Genomic DNA, 10,409 nt, shown 5'->3' on the forward strand with positions numbered 1-10,409 from the left:
GGTTGGGACAGTGCCAGCCTGAGGTCCCCCTGACTCCCCATTTGAAAAAGCTCAGCACCTGACTTATCCTGCCGCCCGCCCCCGCACCCCCCCCCACACCGGGAAGTCTGTCTTGTGTGCTGTTGTAGGTATCACAGATTCTGTTTAATTTTGTAATGGGGTCCAAGCAAAACCTCAGGATATGTCTGTCTGAGTGTGTGACTGTGCGTTCCGGGCAGTGAGGCCTGGCAGGCGTAGTGGGGGGGGACTCGGCTGCTGTAACTGTCAAAGGCCTTGGTGCCGTGAGGCCCCGGGACAGCAGGTGCTCCCTCAGGCCCTACAACCCTGCTGTGGCTCTATGGTGTAACTGTCCCCTTGGTTCAGCAGCTTCCCTGTCCGTGCTGCCCTTGTGGGCCCTCGCGCCGGACCCTTCTTTCTTATTGTCTTCTCTAGAATGTCCCAATTTTTGTTTTATTCATTTGAAAGGCAAAGTTTTAGAGAGAGGTGGGGGAGAATCTATTCACTGGTTTGTTCCCAAATGACTGCAATGGCCAGGGCTGGACCAGGTCAGTGCCAGCAGCCAGAGGTTTCCATGGGTCTCCCACGTGGGTGGCAGGGATCCAAATACTTGGGTCGCCCTCTGCAGTGTTCCCCAGGCTGTTAGCAAGGAGTCAGATTGGAAGTGGAGCAGCTGGGACATGAACCGTGCCCATATGGGATGCCAGTGCTAGCAGGTGGTAACTTTATCTGTAATGTCATGGATTTAATCCCTTGTTTTCTTTATTTGAAAAGGATAGAGAGAGAGAGAAAGAGAGAGAGAGATATTGATTCTCCATCCATTGGTTTACTCCTCAAATGACTATAACAGCCAGGACAGCCAGGGCTGGGTGAGGCTAAAGCCTGGAGCCAGGGACTCCATCTGGGTCTCCCACACAGGTGGCAGGGGCTCCTAGTATTTGGGCCATCCTTATGCTTTCCCGGGTGCATCAGTAGGTGGACTGGACCCAGTGCCCAGTGCATCACAGGCTGCGGTTGAACCCCCTGTGTGCCACAATGCCAGCACCCATTCTTCAGGATCCTGAGTCTAGAAAGGGCCTGCCCAGGTACCCATTCCCTCACTAACCCGTGTCTCCCCAACCTTGCTCAGCAGCAAAGCCCTGCCTCCTCGGCTCCGGGAGCGCCATGACAGAGGTCGGCTGGTGGAAACTGACCTTCCTCCGGAAAAAGAAGTCCGCTCCCAAGGTACTCTATGAGATCCCTGATGGCCTCGTGCAGACGGAGGGAAGCGCTGAGCCGCCACGGCCTGATGCAGACAGCCCCAGCAGTGACTTTAACAACCGCCTGGGGAAGATGGTGGACAAGGGCACGAAGGGCAAACACGTCAAGGTCTCCAACTCGGGTCGTTTCAAGGAAAAGAAGAAGGTGCGTGCCACACTGGCCGAGAACCCCAACCTCTTTGATGAACGGGAGGACAAAGGCCAATGACAGGGACAGGCGAGGATGCTGGCACCTCCCAGCCCCCTGCCATCAGCGGGTCTGAGGCAGGAGCTTGCCACGCTGGCCTCTGGGGTGGTGGTGGAAGCCTTTGGGGTGGTTGGTGCCTGCTACCAGGAAAGTGTGCTGTTAGATTGGTGCTCCTGTGCCCGTGCGCGTGTAAGGCCCAGGAGATCCCAGCGTCTCCCCATCCTCCCCCGATGATGACGACAATGCACAATAGTATTCCAGTGCAAGGAGGCGGACCCCCCAACCCAGAAAGGAAGAACCCACCTTAAAGAAGTGGCAGGGCCCAAGGTGGCCACAGCCCAGGGACTGGACAGCAGGAGCCAGCCAGACTCCGCCTCCTCCCCGGAGCACAGGGTCAAGGTTGAGTCTGAATTGCTGTTCCTTCTACCTTCTGTGCCCTGGACCAACCCTGAGCAGAAGCCACGTGATGGGGGCTGGTTTTCTTGGAGCCAGAGGTGGGAGGCGTTGAACTTGAACTCACCTCCTAAGACAAGCGGTGAACTTCCTGGAACTTTTCCCCAGGTGTGGAAGAACAGAGGATTCTGACACTCTGCAGGGGAGCTGCTGCAGAGCCACATCCCAGGCCCCATCTGTGACTCCACTGGAGCCCTCTGGTCACCACAGTGCAGGTGGCTGCTCAGGCACCTGAGGTCCAGGCCAGGGGCAGCAGTGGGGATGCTGTGGTAGGAACTAAAGCAGGCTGCCCAGGCCTCTCTTTCCCTTCCTTGTATTTAAGATGGATCAGCCCCAGAGATGAGTTCTGGAGCCTTGATTTTTGTTCTACAATAATGAATTGTAGGTTTCTCTTTATAATCAATGATGCTGCAGAAACAGAGGCGCTTTATGCTCTCGTCTGGCACTGTGGAGCTGTGCTTTGTGTCTGTCCCCTGCTTCCTGCAAGCACATTGGGTCTCTGGGCTCAAGCTGATCCCACAGATGTGACAGCGAAGCAACTGGGGGAGCAGGCCGAGGAAGGAGCCGGCTGCTTCTCAATGGTCAGTCCCCTCTGACTGGCAGGGAGGACTTCAGGGGTTCTGAGACAGTTGGGGAGCACTTCAGTGAGTGACCCCAATGGCTCAGCTTGGCTTAGGATCAGGATTCAAATTCTGCCTCCACCCCTTAAGAGCCGGGTGCCTCTGGGGATTTTTTTTTTTTTTTTAAAGCAACTCTTCTATGTCTTGGTTCCTGGCTCTATGGCAAGGGCTTCACTGAGTACTGTTTCACAGGGAGTGGGCAGTGGTAAGTGGCCCACAGGCAGGGCCATAGCAGGTGTTCAGGGACATGATGGCTGTCCCCCTTCTCTCACCAAAGGAGCCCCACTCAGTGAGGGAGGAGGGTGCTCTCTCCCAAGATGCCCGCTCTGGTCTTTCTCAAGCCACAAGAGGCGGGAGGTAGAAGTAGCTGGCCGCCTCTGCAGTGCCCGTGAGGGGATCACAGGGAGAGGCCACGGTGGCCACCACACCCTGCAGTCCAGCATTCACTCAGCTCCCAGAAGGCTCCAGGGCCTCTCCCAGGGAACTGTCGCTCAGGAACTCCATCACCAACACAAACAGGTGCACACACCTGACCCCTTGTTGGTGCCTCACCCAAGCTAGGCGGCCTTCATTCAGATCGGGAGGGACAGAGGCCGGACTCCTCTCCACGTGGAGTGCTAAGGGTCTCACGAGTTATTTAATCCAGAAAATCTGCTTGGGAGGAGCCCAGCCTTTTCCAACACCAGCTACCCTGCCTGTGCTAATGGGCGCCATGGACCAAACACCCCCAGGGCTCCTCATCCCATCATCTCAGCCCCTTCTGAGGCTCAGCTAGGTTTCATCATTTGCTCTAGGTGAGCCATTGACAGTGGCAGAGACGGGACTAAAGACAGAGCTGGTCTGTGCCTCACTCTCCTGTCACACTGCAGTCTCACCTCCTGCTGGGTGGTTGGGAGTGGGGGGACAGTCACCTGAGGCTGAGACCACAGACACAGCAGGGGAGGTGGGGGGCGCTGCACCTGCTTCTCACATTTGGAGCCTGAGGAAACCTCACAGCCCCAAGGCTGGCTGTTCCCCAAGACCCCAGCCTGCAGAGAATTCCCTCATCAGCTTGCCCTGGGATTCCTTCCCATAGGCCCTGGGCCACAGTGTCGCATTCCTGCGAATACTGGCCCTGCACTGCCACCTGCTCCCCTATTGCCATCGCTCCTGTGTGCCTTGTGTGCTGTTCCAACTCACAGCCCAGAGCGATCCTCATAGGAATCTTCCAGGGACATTTCCCATATACCCATAAGCAGGGCGCTGGGGAGGCTGCTGGTTGAAGTGCAGCCTAGACACTAAAGGGAGGTCTGGCTGCCCAGGGAGTTGGAGCAAGGCAGCTCCAAGTTTCCGGGAGATCCAAGGAGGAGGAGGAACCGGGAGAGGCTGCAGGTTATTGACCAGTTTCACTGGGAAACAACCCAAGTGGAGGGAGGGAGAAGGCAGGGAAGGCCAGTTACAACTGGCTTCTGCTGCCCAGGTGGGACGCAGCCTGGGCGGCGAGCTCCCCCTGCTGGACGCTAACCCTCGTAGCACCGAGAATAGAGGTGGGAGGAATTCTCCAATTCCCCTCCTTGGGATGGGGCGGGACCAGGCCAAGTAGCACATTAACGTCATACACAGTTGACAGGCTTTATTACTGATTTGGTACAGTGACAGGCAGAGGACCGAAAAGGAAGAGCTGAGACTGGGGGGTGGGTGGCACATAGCCCCCAATAACAGGTAGGGGGCACTTCACACACACAAGCACGAAACAGCCCGCAGCACAACCAGCAGGCGAAGTAAGGTGAGGACACCCAGGGTTAACTCTACACTCAGGTTACGGGGCTGGGTGGGAGGACCCACAAAGGGGCTGTCCTAGGAGCAGCCCTTGTCAATGCCAGTAAAACCCACGCCCAGTCAGTGGAAGGAAATAGTGGACAGAGTAGCAAGTTCAATGCCAACCAGCGCAAATAATAGTTTTCTGATCGTGGCTTAGTCATAACAAACATTTACCTAGCCTGGCTCCTCTCTGTAGCCAGCAGGCTTTTGCTCAAGAACAAATATCTAATACAGCTCAGCGCAGGACTAAGCCAAGGGTTACGAGGTATCACCAGCAGGACAGGACGGGGTGTGCCACTGGCTTAGAAGCTGGGGAGCCTGGTAAATAAATTGCAGAATTGGGTTCACGGGGGCCAGGGTGGACCTGAGGCTCAGATGGACTCCCAAGAGCTGCTGCTGGAGCACCACACAAGACACGGCAAGCGCAGGTGCTCATGACCTTGGTTGCTCAGAATCCCCCAGGGCGGCTTGCAGCTTCCCCAGGACCCAGGCTGCTCTCAAGAGAGAGCAGGGCGACCCAGGCACCAAGAGTTCTGAAATGCCTGGGGGATCCCAGCATGGGAGACAGCTGGGGATCCCAGGATGGTCACCAGCAGAGGTGGCGAGTAGGCCAAGGGGATATGGAGTGTGGGAACAATTTGGAAAGCAAAATCCCTGCAATAATTCAATTTCATATTTGAAAAGTTCAACACGTGTACACACACACACGGGATTGGCTTGAGCAAACATGGACAGTAACACTTGAGTAAATTCTTCCTGGGCTGTAGGTAACCAATACCTGAATCCCTTCCCAGAGTGATTGACTGGCCGGGATTGAGTGGCCCTAGCGACAGCATCCTCCCTCCCTGACCACCAGCCTGCCCCCTCCCGGGCACTCCTGATGGCCTGCAGTCATGTGCCATACTGAGATGACTGCTCACCCCAAAATTCCCAACTGTGGGTGCCGGGGAGCATGCAGCTGTGCTTCAGGGAACAGAAGGCAGCATCAGTGGGGTAAAGGCTGTGAGTGTCCCACCAAGAGGTGCGTCCAGGTTCTGTCTGTTGTAAACCCCAGAAATCAATTCTAGCTAAAGCACACACACAAAGGAACTGAGAGAATAAAAACTGCACAGCCCCGATGTGGGAGGGAAGGGCCCATGGTGGTTCTGGGAATTTATTTTTTATGGATTCCAATGGCTTTGCAGGGCGGGGCCCTGTCTCTCCATTTCAAAAAGTCAAATTATTGGCAAGAAAATCTGATTGGCTGGACAGGTTCTAGAGCTTATGCTGGAGCCCATCAGCTTGAACCAGTGTGACTCAAGTATCTCTGGTAAGGCTGCTGGGGTACCGGGGTTCATCCAGTCACCCCAAAGGGAGTAGTGGCCACTGCCATTCCCGGGGGGGAGGGAGCTGCTCCAAGAAATAAATCATAAGTGAGGTCAAGAAGGTTATTTGGGTATTGCCACTTCCCAGCGGTCACCCTCCGTCATCCTCTACAGCACTGTCACACTCACTCTAGCAGTCGACGGGGAGCCAACAGAGGGCTGAGGCCTGGGTGCCAGGGTGGGGAGGAGGGTCAGTTCCCAAGGGGCTCAGCTCCCTTCCCTCAGCTTCACCAGTGGCCAGCAGGGCTGTGATCAAAGTCAAGGGGCCAGTCTCTCATAAAGCCAGCCTTCCTCCCCCTTGTGGGTCATGGGCCCCAATGCCATATCTCCCGTGGGCATACTGCGCCGAAAGACAATCCGGTCATGCAGGCGGTTGGTTTGGCCTTGCCAGAACTCTATCACTTGCGGGCACAGGATGTAGCCACCCCTACAGAGAGAAACAGTGGTTTCAGTGTTGTGACTTGTCCGGCCGGTCACTCTCCTGTCCCCAGACTTTGTCCTGGCTGGAAGCTGCTGGGTGCAGCTGCTGAGGACAGCTAGGAGATAGGCAGGCCTGGGCTTCTGCGGATGGCTTCCTGAGGTCTAGATGGCCACCAGGTGTCACTCACCAGTACTCAGGCTTGGGCACTTCTTGCTCCTGGTAGAGCTGCTCCAGTTCCTGGTTTTTCTTTCTTAGATACTGTGCAGGGGGTGCAGAGGAGAGACGGGCAGCTGATTCAGTAACGGCTCTGTGAGCATGAGCTCTGGGCCAGGGTGCTAGGGGATACAGGTGAGCAAGGTGGGCTAGCCTGGCCTCCAGCACCATGCCATCAGTGGGTGGCCGGTCCCCTACTCCCCGAAGGGATATCTGTGGGAGAGTGAAAGAGCCCTGGCATGCCGGGCACAGCCACAGGGGCGCACACTCACATCTCGATCGGGGATGACAGAACTCTGCCGACTGACCACAGCTCCGATCTGGCTGCTCTTGGGGCGGGAATGGAAGTAGTTCTCGGCTTCTTCCTCGGGCAGCTTCTTCACGGTGCCTTCCACACGCACCTGCTCAGGGGATGGCCCTGGCTGAGAGGCGGCCAATGCCACCTGCCCTCCTTGCCAGCCCAGGTCAGCCTCCTTGCTGCTCTCCTGCCATCTGCCCCCAGCACTCCTGGATGCGTCTACGTTAACTGACTGAGAGCTATGAGAGACCCGGGGGCGGGGAGAGGAACGAAGCTAAAGCAGCTGGTTTGCCCAGTCTGGGATCCTTCACTAGGCTCCTCTAAAAACTCGGGCTCTTGCCAGCTGCACCCACCCGGCGCTGCCTGGGAGTGCTCACTCACCTGGCGATTAAGGGGCTCCCAGTAGAAGACGAGGGATGCAAAAGGATTCGAGTTCTGAAAATGGGAGAAAATCCAGAGTGAGATGTCAGGACAGGGAGAGGAAGCATCCAGTGAGCTGCAGGGCTGTGGTGCGCTGGGGGTGCTGGGGGTGTGCAGTGCACAGGCTTCCGTGAGATGCCCTCACTGTCATCTCCCTGCCTGCGGTCCCCAAGGTGGAAATGGGCTCAAAGAGGTTCAGCAATGTGCCCAAGCTGGGCTGAAGCCAGTCCAACTGCAGAGGGAAACTGTGGCTGTTTCTCCCATGGATCTCTGTCTCTGGCAGGCACCAACTCAGCCAAGGCCATGTTCTGTGGGTTCATCAAATGCATAGAGTGCCAGGGGTCTGTATCTGACACCACGCAGTGCTAGGGGTACCATGGTGAACACAAAACACAGCCTCTGCTCCTACAGAGACGGCTGCTGAGTCTAAGGGACAGTAACGCAGAATCACAGGCACAGGTGCCAGTTGGGGAAAGAGCAGATGGCAAAGCAACAAGGCCTCGGGGCCAGCAAGGCTTGGGAGCTGACTCAGCGTCCGGGCCCAGGAAGGTCTGCTGAGGGAGATAACGTTTAGGCTGAGATATGAAGAAATGGGTAATGAGCAGGTGCCTGTTAGACAACGCAAGTAGAGGTGGGGAGCACACTTGTGGCTCATTTGCTGTGGGCGGAAAGGGTGAAGGTCAGGAGGCGGGGGCAGACAGGCTCTGCCATGACCAAGTGTGGAACAGACGGCGGGCACACAGTCCCAGGAGAGATGTTCAGGGACCCCCTCACCAGTTCCTTTCCTTTGCGGCTCTCAAAGTTGGTGAAGAAGCGGAAGCCATCCTTGCCAAAGCCTTTCAGCAGCAGCATGCGGGCGGAGGGCTTCCCGTCCCTGAAGGCAAACGGTGGAACAGCCGGGTCAGGGCCCACTTCCAGGGTCCAGCTTCTGTGCCCCTGCCCTGAGATGTCCCGGTACCACCCCCAGCAATGCCCCCTGTGCACTCACCCCAATTTAGCTCTCCCCTTCCCATGTGCTCCTGAGCACTTGTCCTGGCATATACAAGTGGGACATCACTGTCCCCAGAAGCCATATATTGAAGCCCAAGAGTGACATATTTGGAGATGGGCCCTGGAGGGAGGTCAGGAAGGTTAGATGCCAACACAGGGCTGGGGCCCCTGCCCAATAGGGCTGGTGTCTTATGGAAAGAGGAAGAAAACCAGAGTATGAGAGGTTGCGGGAGGGCTTGGTAGGAAGCAGCCATCTGCATGCTACAAAGTAGCCAACTGTGGGACTAGTATTGTGGGGCAGCAAGTCAAGCAGCCAGAAGGCCAGCATCCGGTGTGAGTGCTAATTCAAGTCCCAGCTCCCTGCTAACAGGCCTGAGGGAGCAGCAGCTGATGGCCCACGTGCTCCCTGACATTCATGTGGGAGACCTGGATAAAGTGCCAGGCTCCTGGCTTTGGCTTGGCCCAGCCCTGGCCATTGCTGCCATTTATCAGCAGATGGAAGATCTTTCTGTTTCTCCCTCTCTGTCACTCTGTCCTTCAAATACATAAATCTTAAAAAAAAAAAAAAAAAAAGCCCATTCCAGATAGCACCTTGATCTTGGACTTGTGGCCTCCAGAACCGACAAAGTGACTTGCACTGCTTAAGCTGCTCAGGCCACAGTGTCAGGGATGGTAACCCCAGGAGCGGGGGCCAACATGGCATTGCGTAGAAGGTACAGCGACAGGAGGCTGTGTGTTCGGGGTTCTGGGGGTGGTGCAGAGCCTTGCCAAAAGGCCTGGCACAGCAGTGAAGGGGCAAAGAACAGAGAAAGGCAGGCAGGTCGGGCATCTCTCTGGGTACATGGCTGTACGTGGAATGACGCTGTCGAGCCCCACGCATGCTGTCAGCAGAGGGACAGAGCTTTACGGAGGGCTCCCAGGAGGAGAGCTCTTCTTATTGTTTGCGAAGATCAAGTTCATTGGTTTGAGAAGCAGTGACTTGACACAGAGAGGGAGACACAGAGAGAAAGAGACCAAGAGACCTTCCATGTGCTGGTTCACTCCCCCACATGTCTACAGTCGTCAGGTCCCAGCCAGCCCAGAAGCTTGGGAGCTGGGATCTCCATCCAGGGGCCCCAAGCACTTGAACCATCCTCTTCTGCATTCCCAGGTACCTTGGCAGGGAGCTGGATCACAGGAAGACCAGTCAGGACTCAAACCAGCACCACGATACGGGATGCTGGCATGGCAGGTGGCTGCATGTTAACCTGCTCTTGACACAGCAGCCCCAGGAGGCATGGCTTGCAAAGCGCTAACGGGGCTGGGGAGATGCGGAGATGTGAGAGGCAAGGAGTCGCACAGGGCGCTGCATCTGATCACTGCAACTGGAGGTCACGCTCTGCTCTTTGGCTTCTAGGTGAGGACGTGGAGGCCAGGAGAGGACGAGTAACCTCCCCAAGGTCACACAGCCTCCTTCCCCGCCCCCCATTCGAGGCTCACACCCACGGAGCTGAGATCCTCCTAAATTTGCCCATCCCCTCCCAGGGGGCTTTGTGGCCATCCTCACCTGGTACAGGTGGCCAGACACATGGCGTTGGCTTCCCCTATGCCAGGACACTGGACAGCCTCCTCAAACCAGGTGGCAAATTGCTTCATGGGGTCCAGGGAGGCTAGTTGAGTCTCCTCAAAGGCCTGCAGAGGAATTTCCTTTGATTTAATAAATACACATGACTATGGAGCTTCTAAGAGGCTTTGCAAACATGAACTCATGTGGTCCTCACGGCAATGATCTCACACAACACAGCAGCAGGAAGCAGCCTCTGTGCCATTTCCAGGTGAAGAAAAAACCTCCCCGGCCCTTCGCCCTGCAAGCCCCGGCCTGCGTTTCCTCCCCGTCCGTCCCCTGCCCGGGGCCAGCACCTCTTGGTCCCTTCGGTAACTCTTGCGCATGGGTCCCAGGTCCATGGCAGCACCGTGATCGCACAGGTGACGCAGGTAAGCCGGCCACTCAGCAGGTCGCCCCAACTTGACTGAGATAACCCGCAGCCCGCACGTCATGGGGGGCGCCGGTCACGTGACCTGGCGTCGCCGGGCGGGGGGCTCCGGCTCTGCCAGGTTCGGAACCAATATCTCGGCGGGGGCGTCTCCGCTGGGAGAAGGAAGGATTTGTCAGACGGCAAGACAAGTGAACGGGACCCCACAGCCAATGGGAGAGCAGAATCAGAAGAGGAAGTCAGATGCGGAGAGGCCATTGGTTGGAGCTTCACCGAGAGCGGTCAATTAGAAAGGCAGTGGGCCAATGGGCTTCTCTGGAGGCGGGAGCAGAGAGAGACCAGGAAATGCTGTCTCCGGCGTTCAGACCCACTCGGAGGCTTGTTAAAGGTGCAGAGACTCTCCGTCTGTGGTGC

At 56.7% G+C, this 10,409-nt stretch overlaps 2 protein-coding genes across 2 annotated transcripts; one reads left to right on the forward strand and one right to left on the reverse strand.

Annotated features, from left to right (window-relative positions):
• Window positions 1–1,161: 1,161 nt before the first annotated feature.
• PRR15L (proline rich 15 like) lies at window positions 1,162–1,550 on the forward strand. The gene has a single exon (XM_041001452.1). It carries the CDS (start codon window positions 1,162–1,164, stop codon window positions 1,462–1,464), a length of 303 nt encoding a protein of 100 aa, XP_040857386.1. The 3' UTR covers window positions 1,465–1,550.
• Window positions 1,551–4,113: 2,563 nt separating this feature from the next.
• PNPO (pyridoxamine 5'-phosphate oxidase) lies at window positions 4,114–10,163 on the reverse strand. Its single transcript, XM_041000926.1, has 7 exons — window positions 9,922–10,163; window positions 9,569–9,693; window positions 7,807–7,906; window positions 6,994–7,047; window positions 6,587–6,715; window positions 6,289–6,359; window positions 4,114–6,107 (listed from the first exon to the last, which is right to left on the reverse strand). The coding sequence occupies exons 1-7, from the start codon at window positions 10,057–10,059 to the stop codon at window positions 5,939–5,941; spliced, it is 786 nt and encodes a 261-aa protein (XP_040856860.1). The 5' UTR covers window positions 10,060–10,163; the 3' UTR covers window positions 4,114–5,938.
• Between the last annotated feature and the right edge of the window lie 246 nt (window positions 10,164–10,409).

Source organism: Ochotona curzoniae, unplaced genomic scaffold (assembly GCF_017591425.1).
Source record: "Ochotona curzoniae isolate NIBS_2020 unplaced genomic scaffold, NIBS_Ocur_1.0 scaffold_2453, whole genome shotgun sequence".
Taxonomy (NCBI): domain Eukaryota; kingdom Metazoa; phylum Chordata; class Mammalia; order Lagomorpha; family Ochotonidae; genus Ochotona; species Ochotona curzoniae.

Coding starts and splice junctions, on each gene's coding strand:
- PRR15L (XM_041001452.1), top strand. CDS start 1,162: ATGACAGAGGTCGGCTGGTGGAAACTGACCTTCCTCCGGAAAAAGAAG.
- PNPO (XM_041000926.1), bottom strand. CDS start 10,059: ATGACGTGCGGGCTGCGGGTTATCTCAGTCAAGTTGGGGCGACCTGCT. Junction 7,048..7,806: donor GCCGCAAAGGAAAGGAACTG/GTGAGGGGGTCC, acceptor TCCCATTTTCAG/AACTCGAATCCTTTTGCATC. Junction 6,108..6,288: donor GTGCCCAAGCCTGAGTACTG/GTGAGTGACACC, acceptor TTCTCTCTGTAG/GGGTGGCTACATCCTGTGCC.